This window comes from Eulemur rufifrons, chromosome 7, assembly GCF_041146395.1.
Source record: "Eulemur rufifrons isolate Redbay chromosome 7, OSU_ERuf_1, whole genome shotgun sequence".
Lineage (NCBI taxonomy): Eukaryota > Metazoa > Chordata > Mammalia > Primates > Lemuridae > Eulemur > Eulemur rufifrons.
Window position 1 is genome coordinate 199,146,056 of NC_090989.1, and position 23,014 is coordinate 199,169,069.

At 38.0% G+C, this 23,014-nt stretch overlaps 1 protein-coding gene and 1 pseudogene across 1 annotated transcript in view; both read left to right on the forward strand.

Moving 5' to 3' along the window:
• Window positions 1–23,014, forward strand: part of SPIN1 (spindlin 1) — a 42,519-nt gene that overhangs the window by 13,021 nt on the left and 6,484 nt on the right. The window contains exons 2-3 of the mRNA XM_069474007.1: window positions 5,280–5,328; window positions 21,074–21,327. Coding sequence (XP_069330108.1) covers window positions 5,280–5,328; window positions 21,074–21,327 — 303 coding nt within the window. The remainder of the gene's footprint in view (window positions 1–5,279; window positions 5,329–21,073; window positions 21,328–23,014) is intronic.
• Window positions 9,898–10,358, forward strand: LOC138387867 (microtubule-associated proteins 1A/1B light chain 3 beta 2-like; annotated as a pseudogene).

The window sequence follows — 23,014 nt, forward strand, 5'->3', positions numbered from 1 at the left end:
TTAGATCAATTAAGAAAAATAAGTTTTTTATATTACCTTCATTTATTCCTTCTTTAATGTTCTTTCTTTATGTAGATCTGAGCTTCTGACGTATATTTTCCTCCTTTGTGAAGATCATCTTTTAACATTTCTTGCAAGGCAGGTCTGTTGGTGACAAGTTTTGTCAATATTTGTCTGAGAAAGTCATTTTTTCTCCTCTTTGAAGAATAATTCTGTAGGATACAAAATTGTAGGTGCATGGCTTTTCTTCTCTCAACACTTTAACTGTTTCACTCCACTCTTTTTGCTTGCATGGTTTCTGAGGAGAAGTCTAGTGTGAAGAAGTCTTGTTCTTCTGTGGTGAGGTGTTTTTTCCCCCTCTGGCTTCTTTCAATTTATTCTTTTTTAATCTTTGATTTTCTGCTGTTTGAGTATGATACGCCTCAGGTGAGGTATTTTCTGGCATTCCTCCTGCTTGGTGTTCTCTGAGCTTCTTGGATTTGTGGTTTGGTGTCTGACATTAATCTGGGAAATTCTCAGTCATTGCTTCAAGTATTGCTTCTGTTTGTTTCTTTCTTCTCCTTGTATTTCCATAATGTGTAAGTTATGCCTTTTGCACTTGCACTTTGCTTTTCAGTTTTGGATATTTCTATTGACATGTCCTTAAGCTCAGAGATTCTTTGGTCAGCCCAGTCCAGTCTGCTGATGAACATATGAAAGGCATTCTTTATGTCTATTATATTGTTTTTTTATCTGTAGCATTTTTATTCTTAGAATTTCTCTCTCTTTATACTACTCATCTGTTCTTGCACACTGTTTACTTTATCCATTAGAGACCTTAGCATATTAATCATAGTTATTATAAATCTGTGGTCTGTTAATTCCAACATCCCTGCTATATGTGAGTCTGATTCTATTGCTTGCTTTGTCTCTTCAAACTGTGCTTTTTGTATTTTAACATGCCCTTTTCATTTTTTGTTGAAAAATGCCTATGATGTCCAGGCGAAAGGAGCTGTTGTTGTAAGTAGATTTTAGTAGTGTGGTGGTAAGGTGTAGTGGGAGGGGAAGCATTCTGTAGTCCTATGATTAGGTCTCAGTTTTTTGTTGAACCTGTGCCCCTGGACTGGGACCTCACATGTGCTTCTCAGTCTACCTCACCCTCACCCCTTGTGGGACAGGATGGCTTGACCAGGTTCTCTAGTTCCTAGAAGTAAAACTCAGGACAGTATGGGGGCCCTCCTAAGAGTAGTGTGGTGTGTTTGTCCATGTGTCTCTCCCATTCCCCCGGGGAGTTTTTAACTGTCAGAATTGTCCACACTGACCCTTCAGCAATGTCAGATACAGTTGAGGTTTCCTACCATGGCACTGGTTCTTGTGAAGATTTCTGGTCCAGTAAGTTGTGATTCTCTATCCACCTATCTCTCTCTCCAATTTGGGTGCCAATTGTTTGATCTGTGACCTCAATTCTTTGACCAATCTAAGAACAGTTGTTGATTTTTTTTAGTTTGTTCAGCTTTTTATTTGTTGGAACAAATTTAACTTCAAAAGCTCTTTATATACCAGACTAGACAACTTATTAAAGGATTATTTGATTATAAATGGCTTACCTTTTCTTGGCTGATAAAAGAAGATTCTTTTTTTTTTCTCTAAATGTGAAAAGGTTAACTCTTGAGGACATAATGGTGATGTTTAGCATTTGAGGCCCCTGTCCTGGAAGCCAGTACTCAGTATATCCTGTGTGGGTATATGTGTGTTGGGGAGTGGGAAGGGGATCTTGATACCTGGTGCAGTTCCAGTAGACCTTGAATGAATTCTTTACTTTTACTTCTCCTTTTTTCATTTCTAATCTCCTTCATCCTTGTCTGCTGCTGCCAGTCTGTGTCTTGTCTTCACTCTTTGGGGCCATCACATACTTAATTCTTCACCTATTAGCTATCATCAAGCTTCTGACTGCCTCTCAGTGCATGTGCATGTGCTGGGTGAAATGGGCCGAGTGGCTCTTTTAGCACTCAGGCCCCTGTCTCACCATCTTTATCTCTGAACTAGGACGGTAATCTTTCATTTACACCAGCTGGCCATGTATCGCCTTTATTGAGTTAGCTTTTAAAAATTGTAAATGTGACATTAATACAGGAATTTGTATTTTTAAAAAATGCACAACTTAATATAAGGCCAAGGAGAGAGAACTTTGCAGAAGCCTCCCTGTATCTCTTCCCAATCTCAGCTTCCTCCTCTACTCAGAGGAACCACTATTCTGACTTTATGGTAAGAAGTTCATATCTTCATACTTTTTCATTTAAGTGTGCATTCCTGATGAATATAGCAAGTACTGCTATTGCTACATCCCACAGATTTTGATACATTGTGTTTTCATTTTTATTCTATTTAAAATATTTGAAATTTTCATTGTGATTTTGTCTTTGAACCGTAGGTTTTTCAATTTAATTTTCAAATACTTGGGAATTTTCCACATGGCTTTTTATTATTTGTCTCTAGTTTAATTCTAATGTGAGAATATTAGAGAATATACTTTGTATGATTTCAATTTGTTATAAGTGTATTGAGGCTTGTATTACGTCTCAGCAATATGGTGTATCTGAGTGAATGTTTCCATGCGAACTTGGGAAAAATGTGTATTTAGGCATTATTGGTTTAGTTTTCTATAAATGTCAGCGAAGTCAGGCTGGCTGTTCATGATGTTCATGTCTTCATCCTTTCAGATCTTCTTCCCACTTGTCATATCAGTTGCTGAGAGAAGAGAGTTGTGTAATTAAGTATAATTATGGATGTGTCTTTGTCTTCAATTCTGTCAGTTTTTGCTTCATGTATTTCAGTAGTCTGTAATTGGGTTCATATGTATTAAAGATTATTATGGCTCCTTGATTAATTGACCCTTTTATTTTGAAATATTCTTTTGATCTGTGGTAATATTGTTTGTTATGAAGTTCATTTGCCTGATATTAATAATTGGTTCTTTCCTTTATCTACAGTCTCTTAATTGGTACAGTTAGACTATTTTCACGTAATGTACTTACCAGCATGTTGCCACTGGAAAGTATTTTTGCTGGATATGATATTCTAAGCCTATAGGTGGGTTGGTTTGCTTATTTTGTAGCTCCTTAAAGATTTATTCCTCTGTCTTCTGGCTTACGTTGTTTCTGACAACAGTTCTGGAGCCAGATTTATTTAATATTTTTGTTTCTCTATATTTAATGTCTTCCATTCTTTAGCTTTTGTGTGTGTGTGAGAGAGACAGAGTCTCACTTTGTTGCCCTGGGTAAAATACAGTGGCTTCATCATAATTGACTTGCAACCTCAAACTCCTGGGCTCAAGCAATTCTCCTGCCTCAGCATCCCGAGTAGCTGGGACTACAGGCACTCGCCACGACGCCTGGCTAATTTTTTCTATTCTTGGTAAAGACGGGGACCTCACTCTTGCTCAGGCTGGTATCAAACTCATGACCTCAAGTGATCTTCTCGCCTCAACCTTCCAGAGTGCTAGAATTACAGGCATGAGCCACTACACCTGGCCTTTAGCAGTTTTTGAAATATTCTCATTATCAGTGGTTTTTAGGAATTTGATTAGAAAGTGCTATGGTGTGGTTTCCTTTGTTTTTGATCTTTCTTTGGCTTTGTTGAGCTTGTTGGCTCTGTGTTTGCATGCTTTTTATCACATCCAGACAACTTTCTGCCATTATTTTTTCCCCCTCACTGTTTCTCCACTCTTAATGGAGTCTGGTTTCCTCTGTGTTTGGCCAGTTGATACTGTCCCAGAGGTCACTGATGCAGAGTCTGTTCTGTTATTAATTACTTTCAGTTAATTTTTAATTTTAGATCATTTATTTTCCCCTAGTTTTGTTTCCTTTATACTTTCCATTTTTCTATTTTAAGTATTTGAATTTTTCTTTGAATATATGAACATACTTATTAAAGGTCTCTTAATGTCCTTTCCTGCTATATATACTTCATTTCAGCTGTAGCTCACTTGATTATGGGGTTACAATCTGCTACTTTTCTTCATGTCTAATAATTTTTCTTTTTTTGGATACAGAGTCTTGCTGTGTTGCCCAGGCTAGAGTGCTATGGGGTCAGCCTAGCTCACAGCAACCTTAAACTCCTGGGATCAAGCGATCCTCCTGCCTCAGCCTCCTGTAGTCTATAGTCCTGTAACTTGGACTACAGATGCATGCCACCACGCCTGGCTAATTTTTTCTATTTTCAGTAGAGATGGGATCTCGCTCTTGCTTAGGCTGGTCTCGAACTCCTGAGCTCAAGGGATCCTCCCACCTCAGCCTCCCAGAGTGCTAGGATTACAGGCGTGAGCCATTGCGCCCGGCCTGTCTTATAATTTTTGATGGGGTGTTAGACACTTGAAATGTTGTGTTGTTGAGTATGGGGCCTTTGTTGATGTCCATTAAAGAGGGTTGAAATCAGTTGTGGCAAGCAGGTGCTGCCGGTGTATCTACAGTGGCCTTTGTTCCAGGTCTCTCTCAGAATTCTAGTAAGGACCACCTTTTGCCATTTTTATTGCTTGCCTCAAGTGTTCAAGAGGTGGCTGATGGAATCTGAACAACTTTATCCCTTTGTGACTTCTCAGAATTGTATATGTGCAGATTTGTGTTTAGTTGAAGACTTAAGACCCCCTCCCCACAAATGCAGCCTTTTGGAAGCTCCCCTCCTGAGTAGATGCCTCCTTGCCCACACTCAGTTTCACAAATTCCAGCCACCCCACCGTCTCCAACTCCAGACTGACTTGCAATTTGACAGAAGCACAGTGTTCATCTTGATTCCCCCTTCAGATACCATTGTCCTTAAATTGCTTCCAGGAGTGAAGTCAGAGTCCATGCAGGGCTCTCCTCATTTGCTGTTCTGCTGCCAGGTCCCATAGGTCTGTGTTTCCTTTCCTCTCATTGTCTGAAACCAGGTATTTCATATATTTTGTCCTGTTTTCTAGTTGTTTATGACAGGAAGACTGTTCTGTACCATTTAGTACTTTATGGCTGGGATTGTTGCTTTTTGGGGATGTAGTTTTTGTCCATGCAATTCTGGTTTTGTGCTTTTTATGGCTGATTTGCGGGGTGGAGAGCTGTTGCCTCTGCCAGTTTGTCTTCCTAGAATCCTTTCTGTATATCTCCTCCTTCAGAGTTAAGTAAACAGATGGCTTTCTTACATGTTGGCTGTTAATGAATTATTTTCTTTTCATACTCTCTGTAGCAGCTTTTCAGAAGTTAAGTTTTTCCTGAGTTCTAAAGTATTTTAATATCCAGTGTTCATTGACTGTGTACTCACCTCTCTTATAGGCCATGCTGGCGTATCTGCAAACATGATGAAGAAGAGGACGTCCCACAAGTAAGCAATTCTGAAACTTGTTTTTAGATAGCATGTTGTGGCCTTTTGTTAACTAGTATTTGAAATCACTTAGGAGGGGTCCCCTCCCCTGTGAATGAGGGGTTCTTAGCTCAAAGGAGATAGCCTCACCAGGCTAGATGTGCATTGAGAAATGGTTTCTGGTCATCCTACCTGTTCATTCCCTTCTCCTTGGCCTGGCTGAAGTGTGACAGGTCTACCCTTTAGCCTTTAAAAGCCTTGGGGTCGTGATTTTCCCCTCCAGCTTAATGGGAGCTGACTCAGTGGAAGAAAAAATTCGTGAGGCAAGTGTGGCAGATGCAAGGTGAACCTCTCCCACTTCTCTCTTTGGAAGGGCTGCAGGGTCTTCAGCTTTCCTTTCCTGGGTTTGCTTTAAATGAAGGAAAAGCTTGTGATTTTAGGGAAAGCATATCCATTTTAAAAGATAATTAAATAACCATGTGTTTGAAGTGACAAATGTGTTCTCAAACCTAAATTCTATGGGTGCCAGAGTACAGAAGCCACTTTTTTCTCCAGAAACCTTTTTTGTGTGTGACATAGTTACATCCAAAAAAGACAGTTGAGATACTATCTTAAATTATAATATCCGCTTTTACTTTATTGTATTTAATAGATTTCACAAGTGTCCACCCTGTACTGGTGACTGTGCTACTACATCCCAGAAATGTTGCTTTGACAATCCATTTTAATTGTAAGACTCTTAGTCATAGATTATTAAATATGTCAAAGACACTCCTTGATTCTCACACTGTATGAGGCACTCTTTATAGCAAATTATTCATATTGAAAGCTTATGCCCATAGTAACCACACTGTAGTGGCTGAAGAGGATGAGAAGCCTCTTGGCTGTCGAGAAGGATCTGGATGAATAGCAGTGTCCTTTAGTAATTGTTAGTGGTTGAACCAAACATGTCTCCCATTCAAATGAATACTTGATACATAGTGTAAATATTTGTAATATTCAGCCTAGGAAAAGACCTGGAAAGTATAAATACAAAGGTTAGGTAAGTATGCTCTTGTTTTCCTGAGGTTTAATAAAATGTTTTTCAGGTTTCATTCATTTGCTCAGGGCTTTCATGGTTTTGCTATATCCAGTGATCTGATAATTTGTGATATGTCTCCACTCATTATGATATTACCATAAATGGGAAACCGTCTCTTGTCCCAAGTAGAACAATAACAATAAAAACAGAAATATAAGTCATAAATATTAGGTAATGGTAAAAACTTAAGTACAGTAGGTTAAAAAAGCAAATTAAATACCAACTTTGCAAGACTAAAACAGTTCACTCAAAATAGATTTTGTCAATTAAGTGAAAATAAAAGGCTTTGAGAATGTTAATGGGCATTCTATTTTAATCATTTTTACATATTTTCAAATCATCTAAGATTAAAAGTTCATTTACTTAGGATTTTAGACATTCACGGGGTTGAACCCTTGAGTGTGTTATTAATGCATTTTGTGTGAGGAGATTCCATGTGCCTCATCTTAAGCAAATAATGTTCATTAACTCATGGATTTGATTCCCTAAATCATAAGAAATAAACATCTACCTATTAAAATATTTTGACGTTCTTATGCATACCAACTGAAAGAATCTCTCATTCTGTATGTGTTCCTTGTCTCAAAGACTAGAATCCTTGAGCATATTACTGTGTAGCAAAAGGAAAACGTTGAAATAAATGGAAAAGTTGTCAACGCTTTTTCCTATTCTTGATGCAAATCTGAAGATGGGTAGATAAAAAAAAGACTGAAACAAAAGTTTGCACATTCACAAATGATGGTTGTGAATGTCTTTCACATGGAATGAGAAGGAGTGGCTGCAAGGAGCTTTGAAGAGGCTGCCTGGTGGAGAGGCAGGCTCCCTTAGGTGCTGGTCTTGGGGCTAGAAGGGCCTGATGGAGCTCGAGCTCTGCTGTGGGGCCTTGATGTGTCTGGGGTCAGCTGGTTCCTGCCTGAAATCAAGGTATTGGGCTACAACAATGAGGTTTTCAACTTTTCAGCATAGATTCCTTTCTACAAATGAAATTTTTATGGAAAACAAATATAAAAAAGCAACTATAGCCTCCCTTTCCCCTTCATTGCCTCCACGTGGAAGGAGTAAGGGTTCCCTCAGCACTTGCTGTATGGGGCTCTACAGTGGTGAACATTGGCATTCTGAGATGGCGGTCACCCCTTCCGCCACTTCCCACATCAGCATAGGAGGGCTGAGGAAGGTTCTCATGTGCAGTTGCCTCTGGTCACTTGAGAGAACAATCACAGAACTGCACTCACAGTGCAGTAGCACCTCTCCCTGTAAGGTGTCAGGAGGGTTCAGGAAGTGTGGTCTGAAGTACTGAGACCATACGGGAAACATTATATAGCTGGGTTTTTGTTTTTTAAATAAATAGCTATAAACTGTGCTTCCTGTGGGCTGTGCATCTTGCTGTGTTTTGAGGACAAACTAGTGGATAAAACTTTCTGGGATTTCCAGGAAGTTATGTGGGAAATACTTTTGGATTAAAAGTATATCTTGAAGGGAAAATATAGCTGGAGGGGGTCTAAGATGAACTTAATTGAAGTGGTTCTTTGTTTTAGTTATCAAATATAAATCCCCCTCCCTCAATTTTAATAGGGGATAGATTTCCTTTTCAAGGTACTGTTGGAAAGGGTGACTGGGCTTTGATACGTACTTCACTGACTTACGTTCAGAAAGTGGGCTAGGAACGTTCAGAAAGTGGGCTAGGATCTACTAAACGCTAAATAGAGGTATTTCCAGCCATTTTTCCTTTTTATAAAACACAGATACTAATTGCTGACAAAGAATGTCATTGTACTCATCTTCCTCCTTCTCCTTCTCCCTGGTGTGGTCTCTTGTAGTTTTCATGGTAACCTTGTCCTGTAGGAACTGTGAACCCTTATTACAGATGTGGAAACTGATGCGCAGAGAGATTAAGTAACTTGTCCAAGGCCTTGCAGCTAACATGTGAGTGAGCTATGACTGGGAAACAGGACAGTCTGATTCCAGAGCCCATGTTATTAACTACCACATCCTACTTACTGTTTTATCGTCTCAACTCAAAAACGGGTCGTTTCAGTCGTGAACATGAAGACTGATAAGTCTTGTGCAGGTGTGTACATGCACCGTGGTGTTGACAATCTTTAGTTGGTCGGAACATTGAATGCTTTTTAATCACCTTGCAGTAACTTCAGCGTTCATGCCAGTGAAGTGAATAGCATTTTGGAGGTCCTTCAGTTGTCTGAACGTTTGCCATAGATGTCTTTGGTGTTCTGAGTGCACAGTGGGAGGAAATAAGGAAAGTAAGGAAAGAAACCATAGTGACTTGCATGGGAAACTGACCCCCCCCCATCTTGTTTTTATGTTGTCACTTTAAGCTGGAAAATGACAGTATTTGGTGTAGAGAACTTGTATTTAGTAGTAGTTACCAGCAAACCAGTTTTTTTCTCTCTACTTGCTGGTTTGAATCTTGCAAAAAGGCAATTATTTTGATTTAACCAATTTTTTTCTTCTAAGATCTGCTGAAACTCAGAGTAAGAGAGTTGCTTTTATAATAATACCAAATAGACTGGAAAGAGTATCAGCAATTAATCTATACAAGTACATAGGTGTGTGGCAGGCATTTACTGGCTCATAGAGGAACCATGATAGTTGAAAGTTTAATTTTACATGTATGATATCTTTAAATATTGGCTACCAAAATGAGATATTTAAATACTGATAGGAATAGTAGGTACTTTTAGAACTTATTTAAAGTGTTGAGCAGAGTACATAAATGTCTCCTATAATCTCAGTTTACCTTTTTGAGAGCATGAACACATAGAAATTAGTGTTTGTTCTGTATCAGTGCCACCCACGATGTGGTCCATAGATAGGCAGCAGCAGCACTTGGTCACTTGGGAGCTTGTTAGGAAAGTCCCTCTACAGGCTTCTGTATTTAAGAGCCTTTGGGAGCTGGGCTGGGGAAGCTCTCCACATGCTCTCCAGGTGAGGAGAGTGCATGCTGAAGTTTGAGAAGCCCTGGCCTAAATGATTACTGGAAGTGTTACCTTAAGCACTTTGGAGAACTAAATCAGATTGTGTTTCAAAATTAGTACACAAAATTATAGCAATGAAAAGGCGGTTGTGATGTTGTGTAATTGGTCAACATTTACTAGCATTCAAACTTCTAAGAAAAGTTTTTCTTAGCTTGTATACAGATACCTGTTCATCCCTGGCGATGCTACACACCTTTTTATTACTTTTTCCTGAATCATTAGTTTCAAGAAATAGCTTCTGGAGATTTAAAAGCAAAAACAAGGAAAGAGATTATAGATGTTTAATTTTGGCTGCTGCTTTACTCCTTGAATTATGTGAGTCATGACACAGTGTCTTTTCATTAATATATGGCTGCAATTCAAGATATCCTTTAGGTTGAATGAAGTGTCTTGGTATTTATTTCACAATATTTCCCTTACTAGAGGGAATGTTACTAACTGGTTAATGATAGTTAAAAATATTTTAGACTCGTCTCCAAGAAAATATAGGAGATTGAAGGGCTTTTGAAAATACGTATGTACAAGGGAAGTCGCTGCCACCAGAGTCGGAGCCTCCACCGTCCCCTGGAACCTCTGGGACCTCCAATGCAGCCAGGCAGTCCCTGCGCCTCGCCAACGGAGACCTTCCAGCAGCGCCACACCTTCTGACAAAGAGTAGATGTCTGACTTACTGAGAGCAGCATCCTACCAAAATCCCAGTGATGACAGAACGATACGGTGATGAGAAGCAGCTTCCCGTCCTGGATAAAACCAAGTTTCTCAGACTTGAGCATGTGAACATGAGTGAACTCATGATTAGAAGGCGCTCATTACAGCTCAGCTCTAATCCAGCCTTCTTGCGGTGAATGGGCACAGCAGGTGAGCGTCTCCACCCCATCTTGGAGGGGCATGAGAGTGAGGAGGATGAAGATGGGTTCCTATTCCTATACGTGGTATGTGCCTCCCAGGAGACGTTTGGAATGAAATTGTCAGTGTAAGACCAGAAAAATGCATTGATTCTAGAACTTTTTAAACCCTTACCAAGCGAAAAAAGGGATGTTACCAACTGAGATTGATCAGTTCATCTAATTGCAGGTCATCAAAACAGTAGTGTTCCCACCTCCTAGAGTTTTAGAAAGTTGTTTTTGTATTTCAGATAGAAAAACTGAGCTCCAAATGGGGCACATTCACCTTTGGAAAACTATATCACTTAACCTAGGCTATCTTGTTTTCAAATCTTAGAAAATTAAAGATAAAATACTTTTCATTCATTCATTCATTCATCCAATAAATAAATAAAACATACATATAAAAACATAATAAAAATCACTATATTCAAAGAACTCTCATTTTAAATCAAAGTTATTTTAAGTTATTAATCACACTTTTCTATTTTTGATGTTTTTAAATTGAATGATTCAGATATGACCAAAGGTGGTTTTAATTGATACCTCTTTTGGTAATTTTACTTATTTGTAATAGTTTGCTTTTATATATACTGTTTCAGCTTGTATAATCAAGCTTTAGTTTTTATTAAACCTTTTCTTGATTTTAAATCTTAATTAGAAATTAAAATTTCTTTTAAGAACTTGTTCAGGCTGGGCGCGGTGGCTCACGCCTGTAATCCTAGCACTCTGGGAGGCCGAGGTGGGCGGATCGTTTGAGCTCAGGAGTTCGAGACTAGCCTGAGCAAGAGCGAGACCCCATCTCTACTAAAAATAGAAAGAAATTATATAGACAGCTAAAAATATATATAGAAAAAATTAGCCGAGCATGGTGGTGCATGCCTGTAGGCCCAGCTACTCGGGAGGCTGAGACAGGAGGATCCCTTGAGCTCAGGAGTTTGAGGTTGCTGTGAGCTAGGCTGACGCCACGGCACTCACTCTAGCCTGGGCAACAGAGTGAGACTCTGTCTCAAAAAAAAAAAGAACTTGTTCAATATATAATTAACTTTTTACTGTGGAAAAGTTTAAATATGTACAGAAATACAGAGTAGTATGTAAAAAATCTTGCATCTCTCGCCTAGCTTCAACAACTATTGACATTTTCTCAAATATCAGATAGTCTTAGTATATCACTTGTTATTTAGGGAAGTTCTAAACCTATCTTGAAGATGTAGATGCTAGTTGGAAGAACATAAATAAATTTATTGACAACTTACATACTTCTATTCTCTTGATATTGAGCAGGGCCTAATTTTTTTTTAAACACTCCCTTCAAAGCTTTGTGTGCTGAGCAGCTTGTGTGTTTCGGGCTCAGTAATGAGAAAGTTTGACTCCTGATTTTAAAAAGTAGTAAAAAAAAATGATTATTAATCATTTTTACCTTCAGTATTTATTGGAAAAGCTATCTTTGTTTCCTTTGCCTATTCAGTCAAGTTGTTCATTAAATAAATTGGACAGAAATGGTCTCTGTAACAGATATTCTTTAGTTCTTCTTTTGGAACTAATGAAATGACATTCTAAAAGTAGAATTGCTCTTGACCAAAAAAGGGGGGGGGGGCAATAGAAATAAAATGTAGGAATTGTGTTATTAAAATATATAAATCTATTTTTATATATAATTCCTTGCAGAATTAGGATACACATTGTGTTAGTTTAGCAGTAATTATAATTAAAAATTGTGTTTTATCTTGCTGCAAAAGTGAAACACTTAAATCATTGTAGAAGATTTTGAAAACAGGTAAACACAGAGGAAGATAATTATTTCTAATACCATCATCCAGAGATTATAACTGTTAATACTTTGATGTATATTTTTAAAATGTGTTTCTTTCATATCTGTTTGGAGAATTGCATATGTAAAAAATTTTGATGTGATTATATATTCCACATTTCTGGGTTTTTTTAATGTCTTCATATTATTCATAATTTTAATAGCTATATAGTTATTTTATCAAAGAGATACACTATGAATGATTTAATCAATGGGACCAATAGGACCAACAATAGTTGAACATTTTTAATTTTCAGTTTACCCTGTTAGCTATATCTTTGTGTACATCTGTTGTGTTTTATTTTGATAAATTTGCCGACTTGAACTCAGTGGGATGATGAATAACCCATGTGGTAAGGTGTTGGTATATATTGCCAAATTGATCATCAAAAAGGTTGTATCTATTTTATAAGCAGATAGAAAATAGTACTTCACCACAATTTATGTTAAAACAAATCATCAGTGTTTTAAGTTTTTATTTATTTATTTATTATTTTTTCTGAGACAGAGTCTCACTCTGTTGCCTGGGCTAGAGTGCCGTGGCGTAAGCTTAGCTCACAGCAACCTCAAACTCCTGGGCTCAAGCGATCCTCCTGCCTCAGCCTACCGAGTAGCTGGGACTACAGGCATGCACCACCATGCTCGGCTAATTTTTTCTATATATTTTTCAGTTGTCCAGCTAATTTTCTTTGTATTTTTAGTAGAGATGGGGGTCTCGCTCTTGCTCAGGCTGGTCTCGAACTTCTGAGCTCAAACGATCCACCCGCCTTGGCCTCCCAGAGTGCTAGGATTACAGGCGTGAGCCACCGTGCCTGGCCAGTATTTTAAGTTTTTATTACTGTTAACATAGAAAGGTCATTCTAGCGGCAGACCAGGAACACTGAGAAATTTCTAGAAGCTCTAAAGCAGATGAGAACACTTTTTTTTTTTTTTTTTTTTGAAAAATCAAAGCTAAGATGAGGAATGCTAGGAATACTAGTGCAGGAAAAATAAGACCTCCAAAAAGTGAATATTCAAAACAGATCTAGAATACTGCCAGCGTCGTAGATAGCATGGGCTGGGTACAATCACCAAAGTTATTAAAGGGTAAGAAAATTAGACAGTGTTGGCATTGGCTGAAGATGCTTGCTCTTGATTTCAAGTCATCTCTTATTTCCTGGCTGCTGGATACCTACCTGAGTCATGGCTTCTGTTACCAGAACTTGCATTTTATTGCTCAGAGGCCAGAGATTCTCACATATGGGCTGAAGACATATACTGCAGCTACAAACACTACTTCATGTTGACTTGCATCTAAGAATATGAAAAAGAGCCATCAGGCATCTCAGGAACACTAACAGCATGATAGGAAGTCACTAATCGTAACAGAAGAGCAAACCTGGAATCACGTTACGCAAAGGAGACCTAACCCTGAAGAGTTCATAGAAGATTCAGGAAAAAAAATGAAAATTATCCTCAGATATCGGAAAGCATGTTCGTTAAAAAGAAAAACCGTTCTTTATTGAGAAAAACATCTTTTTCAAGATGATAAAGAAAAAACCATTTCTTAGATATTAGGGATATTATATAAGATATTTGATAGGTTGGAAGTAGAGTTTTCATTCAAGAACAGTTGAGCTGAGGATTTCTTCAATATAGAAAGTATGAGAGGGCAGTTGAGTCATGGAGGATGATACAGAAGAGCTAGCATTTTTCTAATGAGCTTCTAAAAGGGGATGGAAGAGAATAACAATCTAGAATAAACACGGAAGATAATTTTGATCAGCTCTCTACATTGACCAGCTTCTAGTGAAGGATAATTTAAAACACATGCCGCAAATCCTGGTGATATTTCAGAATCTAGAAACAAAATTCTAAAACAACTTGAAGAAAAAAAAATAGATTCCCCTTAAAGGAACAAGGATCAGATTGGCATCTGGTATCTGTAACTCTAGATGATAGAAGAAAATGAAAATATTTTTTCCCCTCAAAGTACTGAAGGGAAAAAGAACCTAACTTGAATACCTAAGCAATTCAGGAATGAGAGAAAATAATATTTTCAGGCTTGCAAAAATCTAGAAAGTCTGTGTTTCTGAACTCTGAAAGAATTATCCAGAGGATATATCTAGAAAGACAAAATATACATGAGAAGAAAATATGTGAAAATATTAAGCAAAAGCAAACAAAAGCCTTCCTTATTTCTAAATAAGGCAATGTTAAAAAAAATTATTCTTAGTGTAGCAGCAAAACGAAAAATAACAATTTGAAACAAAGCCTAAATTTCAGGAATGCAGAAGTAGTAGCCAGGTAAGGTTTTAATTTTTCAGTCTTTTACTAAGGATTTTTGTTTGGTTTTTCAGTCTTGCTTTGTATTAGAAGGAGAAGTATGAGTTTTGATCAATTGTAGATTTTAGTAGAACAAGTTTAGGTGCGATATTGGAAAGTTAATTGCTGGAAGACTAGATATAAGATACATAGCTTGCATTAGAAGCTTCATTTGGTGCAAAGAAACCTTAGTCATTCTGATCCTACAGATAAAGGAATAATGAGAGGCAAGGAAATGAAAACAGAAGGCAAATAGAAAACACAAAACAAAATGTTAAGATTAAGACTAGGAATATTATTATGGCAAAAGTTAATGATTAAAATTTTTTTATTAAAAGAAGGTGACGGCCGGGCGTTGTGTCTCATGCATGTAATCCTAGCACTCTGGGAGGCCGAGGCGGGTGGATCACTTGAGGTCAGGAGTTTGAGACCAGCCTGAGCAAGAGCGAGACCCCATCTCTACTAAAAATAGAAAGAAATTATATGGACAACTAAAAATATATAGAAAAAATTAGCTGGGCATGGTGGCACATTCCTGTAGTCCCAGCTACTCGGGAGGCTGAGGCAGAAGGATTGCTTGAGTCCAGGAGTTTGAGGTTGCTGTGAGCAAGGCTGATGCCACAGCATTCTAGCCCTGGCAACAGAGTGAGACTCTGTCAAAAAAAAAAAAAAAAAGAAAAGAAAAGAAGAAGGTGAGGTCAGGTGCGGTGGCTCAGGCGTGTAATCCCAGCAGTTTGGGAGGCTGAGGTAGGAGGATTGCTTGAGGCTAGGAGTTCCAGACCAACCTGGGCAATGTACTAAGACCCCATCTCTACAAAACATAAAAAGAAAATTAGCTGGAAGTGGTGTTGGGACCCTGTAGTCCCAGCTGTTAGGTTATCAAGTATGGACTGTTTTATTTCCTTAAGTACTAAGTTTGACAGTTGATATCTCTGACATTTCACTTGGACATTTTTATTTTTATTGTGAAGGTACATCCTCATTCTTTCAAATGCTCATTTTGGCTTGTGATTATCTTTCAATATTTTTTAGAGCAATTTTAGTGAAACTATGGGTAAGTCAAAAATTCATGTTATTTTTGAATATGAGTTCCATCTTAGAGCCAGTGCAGCGCAAACAGCTCAAAATATCAAGTGCTTGGAAAGGATGTGGCTTATGGAAGCATAGTATAGTACATTGATGGTTCGAGAAGCTCCATTCTGGTGATTTTAGCCATGTAATTGACCTGAGACCAAGGTGTATAATGATAAGCTGAAAGCTGTAGTGGAAGTGAATCCATCTGAACCTACTTGTGAATTGCAAGGGTTGACGTTATTATTCCAACAATATTGGACCATTTGAAACAAACGGGCAAGGTAAAGAAGCTGAATAGATAGCCATATGAATTAAATGAGCGTCAGAAGAGAAATCGTCTGGAAGCTTGCCTTTCTTTGCTGTCACTCCATAAAGGCGAACCATTTCTATATTGTATTGTTATGTGTGGTGAAAAATGGATTCTTTTTGACAATCACAAGCATTTGGCACAATGGTTGGATAAAGATGAAGTACTGACATGCAGTCCAAAACTGAATGTTCATCAAAAAAAGCTAATGGTATCTGTTTGGTCCAGCGATGGTTTTATCCACTAAAGCTTCATAAAACCTGGTCCATCGATTACGGCGGATGTCTACTGCAGCCAGTTGGATGAAATGATGAGGATGCTTGTGATTAAGCAGCCGGGATTGGTCAATAGAGACAGGCCAAACCCCTTGCAAGACAACACTCAACCATGTGTCGCACAAACAGTGCTACTCAAACTAGAGGCTGGACTTGGAAACTCTCTGTCCTCCACTGTATTCACCAGACCTTGCACCAACTGACTACCACTTCTTCCAGGTTTTGGACCACTTCTTGCAAGGAAAAATACTCAATTCTCAACAATCTGTGGAAAATGCCTTTTGCAATTTCATCGCCACTCACTCTAAGCTTCTTTGCTGCTGGCATAAACAAGCTACTGTTAAGATAGCTATCATTAAAACCATTTTGAGAGTTTAGGCACATACTTTGGTTAATTGTGCTGCTTCTTGTTTGAGATATAATAAACTACACTTTTAATTCGAAATTGGACATTTCATATTTAAGGACCAAATACTTGAAAGGCTGCGTCACCTGAAACCAGGAGTTCGAGATTACAGTGAGCTATGATTGCCCCAGTGCACTCCATCTGGGCAACAGAGCAATACCTCATCTCTTACAAAAATAAAAAATATTTAAAAAGGTGAGGATATAAAACTCACTTGGGGGAGGATTGTGCATCCTGGGAGTTAAAGACTATGGAGCCACTTTGAGGAGGACCCCTCCTGGCCAGATGTGAGTCCCTTGTAATGCTCAGAAGAGGAAGGAAACATTTACTCCCCCTGGAGGTGACTGGTATGAAAAGTATTTATTCTTAAATACGATTCTAGGCATCTGTCTGGCGCTATTAGGAGCAACTGCAAATAATCACCATTTACAGAGGAATGCTGCTAACAAGTAGAGAAGGGAGGAGCGACTGAACCAGGCATTCTGCTGTTATTGGCTGAGTTTATATTAGTTTTGTTGGAAATTAAGGTGGTAGAAAATTTCCTGATTCTGAATCTAGAAAATAACCCTTTCTGGTTGTCAGAGTTCCCCAGAGAAACAGAACCAATAGAAAGAGAGAGAGAGAGAGAGAGAGAGAAAGAGAAAGAGAGAGAAAACACCAGGTGGGTGAAGGGGAGGGAAGATTTATGTTCAGGAATTGGCTCACGTGATTATGGGGGCTGACAAGGCCCAAATCTACAGGGTGGGCCAGCCATCTAGAGACCCAGAGAAGACTTGATGCTGTGGCACGAGAGGGAAGGCAGCCTGGAAGCAGAATCTCCTCTAGAGAGGTTGGTCTTTCTCTTGGATGAGGTCTGTCTACATTGTGAGGGTAATCTGCTTTACTCGTGGTCTGCGATCCAAATGTTAATTCCAGCTAAAAAATATTTAATACCTTCATAATGGCATCTTAGACTGATATTTGACCACATACCTGAGTAGTGTGGCATAGCAAATTTGACACACAAAATTAACCACCATGCTGGTGAAGATGGTGTATTTGCTTATAATTTTGGTGGTAATAATGGAAGGTCTGTGTAAATTACAAAATGGGATATATGATTGAATTCTTTCCTCAGTGAAGTTTGAGAACCAACCTTTGTTGTAAATGTGAAGAAAGCCTGATCTTGTACAGAGGAATGACTCACTAGGTCTTTTTCTTAAAGATCAAAAGAAGATACGTACTTGGTTGTCTGTTTGAAGAAGAAAGTATTGTTAAAAAGGTTTCTTGTATTCAAAAGCAGTATTCTCCTTTACCAGCCATTTTTCTGAAGAGGCCATGGATGTCATTGCATATTCCTAGAGATTATGAAAATATATAGAAATCTACTTTCTTTTGGATCTGGGTAGTGTTAGTGTTTACAAACTATGAACTTTCTTTTTTAGATAATATATATCGGTTCCTTACTGTGGACGATATTGAATTTATTGTTTTGCCCTCTCCTTTCTCTCCATCTAATGTGAGGTAATATCCTTGTCTTCCAAATTTTTTAAAGGAGTCAACATGTTTATTATATTTTACAAGTTCTTTCTTCCCGTTTTTGAGAGTTGTGTTAATTCTGTAATATCAGAACAGATAACAGTTATACTGTGCTCTCTCATCCCCACCATTTATCCTATAGGTAAATATATTCATTGCTTACTATCAGTGCTATGCTGAAGCTTCTCTAGGAGTTCCTATATTATCTAAAGGCCATTTTCCTGTAACTTCTTAGGAAACATTTATGAGAACAATATTCTCTGTGTTCTTACATGTTCATAACAGTTGTATCTATGGCCTTCATACTTGAAGGTCAAGTGTATGATTTTTGGCTGATGAAAAAATCCGTGGCTCACTTTTTTTTTCCCCCTGAGAACTTTAAGTTTGTTACTTCATTGCCTTCTGGCATAAAGTGGTGTTGTCAAATTCAGTTTCTTTTTCTGACACATTATTTGGTCCTTTTGCCTGGATGCCCAAAGGATGTTATTGTCTTTCAAATCCATTTGTTTTACTCCGTCAGTCATTCTGGGTTTGTTTTCCAGCGGGTAAATTTATATATTCAAGTGTTTTATTTCAGGAAAGTTGTTGTGAATTATGGTTTTTAGTACACTTTTCTGTCTCTCTGATTTTAGTTTTTAGGTACTTCTGTTACATAGAAGAAGTTGGAATGTCGTATCTGTCACAATTTCTTAATTATGTTTTTGCCCCCATCTGTCACCTGTTCCTCATCCATTTCCCTCATGTGCTCCTGTGGTGTCTATTTCCTCTCAAGTTCTTCTGGTTTTGTCTTCGTTTCTAAAAAATTTTTCAGATTGCTGGGTGTTTCCTTACTTTGTCTGATTTTTCTCACATCTTCTCTTGTCTAGCTTTCTTATTTCTGAGCTTTTTTATTTTTGATATATGCTCTTATATTGGGATTCTCCGGGGAAACAGAACCATTGGGAGAAAGATAAAATGTAAAGGAGATTTGTTATGAAGAATTGGCTCACATGATTATGGAGACTGGGAAGTCCCACGGGCTGCTTTCTGCAGGCTGAAGACCCAGGAATGGTGGTAGTATAATTCAGTCCAAGCTCAAAAACCTGAGAACCAGGAGAGCCAGTGGTGTAAGTCCTAGTCCAAGGGCAGGAAAAGACAGAATCCCCGGGTCAGGCAGGCAGGCAGGAAGAAAAAGGAGCAAATTCCGTTTTCTTCCACCTTTTGTTCTGTTCAGTCCTCAATAGATTGGATAATGTCCACCTACTTCAGTGAAGGCATCTTCTTTATTCAGTCTGTTGATTCAAGTATACAGACTTAGCCAGAAACAATGTTTAATCTGGGCACCCCGTGGCACAGTCAAGTTAACACATAAAATTAACCATCACAGTTCTGTTTCATGGCTTCTGTTATCTGCTCAATGTTAGATAACAATTTCCCTCAACTTGATGGGCATATTTTTCTGACCTGCCCCAGCTGCTGGTCAGACACCTTTCAGATAATCAGTCTCTTCCTGTCTCAAAATATCTTTGAATGTTGTCCAGCCATGATCCTTTCCTGAGACTCATGTAAATGAGATTGGGTGAGATGATTCCAGGAGGGCTTTCCTAGCTTCAGGGTTCTAAGGCTGCCTCTTCTATTTCCCTGTGGCATGTTTAAAAATAAGGCCTCTCCGTGTAGCCACCTCTGTCATACTTTGTGAGACCTGCTGCCTCTGAACATTCCCTCATTTGTGCCTGAACCTTACCTTTCCCTCACCCTGCGGTACCACCCTGCATAGTCAGGATTATGTGCTCAGAGCAGGGCTCTGCCTTCCTGGAAGGAAGGTTAGCTGGGTGTTTGCAGAGCATTGAGGGCTTAGGCAGACCTGGGATTTCTGGCCTCATAGTCTTCAACCCTGTGAACCGCCCTTCCTAGTCACCCTCGTTAGGCTCACGTCCCCCTCTTGAGTTTTTCATTCCAGTGAAGTTGTTTTCCTTTTGGGGTGAGTACTTATTGTTGACTCTACCCCTCCTGCCCCCTCTGACTTAGCTAAATTCATGTACTTGGTCTAGAATAAATTATTCCTGCTTAGAATATATGTAATTATAGTTTTAACTATTAAAACCTACAATAAATTGGTTTTTTAAAAAACTTATTGGTGTTATATGCCAGATGTTAATACTTTTATTCATGGTGTACCAAATGAGTGCTTTATACCCATAGAACAGTGGAAAGGGAATTCTTTTCAGCCTTCTTAACTTTTTCATTCTTGGCATATATCAACATCTGCATGTTGGTTTTGGCTTTCAGCTTGCATCCAGGCCAAGATGTTGCTTGTCTTTGGGTTTTAAGATTTTTCCTAATACTAAGAACAAGGTGTATTATTTGTAAACATATATTTAGATATTTCACTTGCCAATAATGCAGAAATTAGTTAGATGTTGTTCCAATAACTTTTAATATTACGTTAAGTATTTGTTGTAAATTTTAGTCTTTAAAATTTGTTTCCTAGAGATATGTTTCCTAGAGAAGTAATGGGGTATAATGCATTGATACAAATTAGTATGGACTCCAGTTTAAGAAAAAGTTAAATGTCTAGTTTATTTTTACTATTTGAGCCAGTAGGAGCAGCATTATTCGAGCATTAGATGGGTGAAATTATTCAGTTACATTCAGTTACATATTTCTTTTTGAATTGAAAGGGATTCATATCATATAAAGCTGTATGCATGTGTAATTATGGTATAATCTATTTCATGTGATCTGCCCTTCCCCTTTTTTTGATTAACTTAGATAACTGTGAATTGATTGAATTAAAGGGAAACTCAGAAAGCTGGAAAAGCTGATGCTTAAGTTGTTACTGACTAGTAGTTTTTTTCCTGCCTGGACACAGTTCAGGTGCACAACAAGCTCCTATTGCTCACATACCATGTTACACACTTGTTGATGGAAAAGGGCCTCACTTTTGAGTCACCACTGCTACGAGGATAGAAGACAACCACCTTGAGTCACCTGAAGCAGAATTGTGGCAAACATGAGTTTGCACATACCTTGGGACCACCTGTAATGAGAGCATGCTAGCCATTAGTTGGGTTGGATCTAGGTGTGTACGTACTTTTGAGATAATACCTTATGTGTGTATATGTGTGAATACAGAAAACATCGGAGCAGTGTGGGGCCGAGCAAACCTGTTTCCCAGCCCCGGCGGAACATCGTAGGCTGCAGGATTCAGCATGGGTGGAAAGAGGGGAATGGCCCTGTTACCCAGTGGAAAGGAACCGTTCTGGACCAGGTGCCTGTAAATCCTTCTTTGTATCTTATAAAATACGATGGATTTGACTGTGTTTATGGACTAGAACTTAATAAAGATGAAAGAGTTTCTGCGCTTGAAGTCCTCCCTGATAGAGTTGGTAAGTTCATTTTACTATTTGTGTATTATATGTTTTAAAAATGATATTGAAATGAATGCTTTTTTATTTTTTAGGTTATTGATATTTGTACTTTTATTGGAACACAAGCACTCCTCCGGAGAAACATTTGATTAAGTCACCTAACACCATAAAAATTGATCCAAAGCAGATGTTCTGAAGCCACAGTTTAAGGAACTGTGTGAGAGATATAAAGATGTATAAAATTTCCCCCTAAGAAGTTTACAATCTATTAATTTTCTAATATAGTTATTTTTCTAACATTTTTGCTCACTGTTATCTGCACTCTGATGGGTAAGATTATTTATCATTCGCTCAAATGTCTCGTGTTGATTTCATCAGGTACAATTGCTAAGAGAAATCTTATGCATTTATTTTAGAATCTTTATGTGAAGGGTATCTTTTATTGTGTATTATATAAAGGACAATTATCTATGCTTTGAGACAAAATGTAAGCAGCCAAAACACGTGAGCTTTATTATGCATTCTTTATGATTGGTTTGAATAATGTTTGTGGAAATGAATGGCTCTTCTTTATGTCATACAGTGTCAGTTTTGCCTTGTAAATATTCCTTATGGCATAAGGTCTAAGTTAAGTAATAATCACTGATTTTATTTTTTTAAGTAGGGTAAGATATACTCAATACTACTTTTCTCCCAAGTACTTTGAAATGTTTTCTTATTACATTGATGCTGCTATTGCTTAAAATATGGTTTATGCTTTTAGAATAGTCTGTGCCTTTTAAAAAATAAAGCTTCAGCAGATCTAGACTTGGAAAAGTAGGGATTTTTGGAATCAAATCGTCAAGAAAAGGAATTAATCTGATCTCCTCCGTCTGTTTTTCTTCAGACTATGCCATTGTATTCTTGGGACATAAGAGTTTCCCCAGCAAATTAACTCTCCCATAGCAGCCAGTTACATTGTTTGTCTTCTCTTCAGATATCAAATGCTAAATCTTTGCTCATCCTGTATAAACAAAGTTCAGTTTTCACAGAAATCTTTCTTTAAATTTAAATCTTTATTATTACTCCTGAAGGTAATATTAAATCTTCAATGTTTTCAACATTTTCATCTATTCTTGTTCTTGTTTCATCTATTCTTATTCAAGAACACCTGTTCTTCCTCTTGATGCACATCCTGTATTCCTTCTTGATCTTGACATCAATTTCCCACGTAAGAAACTTTAACATATTAAGAATCTTTCCTGCAGGACTTAAAATATATTATCCAAACATTTATAGCAATTATTTGTGCTCAATAGTGATCATGCATTCTTTTTCTGAGCCATAATTTTAGTCTCCACCTCTTCTAGGGCAAGACTAGCTCACTTGAAACTTCCTGAATGTTGGTGCGCAGCCTGTGTTTGTCAGTACTTTCGTCATCAGAACAGAAAGCATACAAGTGTCTCTGGTGATGGGATTGAGGGTTACATACTGTTGTTCGTGCTTTTGGATTATCTCAGCTTTCAACAATAGACCTGGATTGCTTTTGTAAATGGTAAAGCAGGTTACAAAAAGAAAAAAAATCCAAAAATTCTGTGCAAATCAGCAACATACCATGTGCCTAATTCAGTTACTACTAATTTTTGTGTTCACTATGCTACTTTAGTCTAAAATTTACTTGCCCTTCATTTATGTTCTATGTAGGAAGAAAACAGTCTTCCCTAAT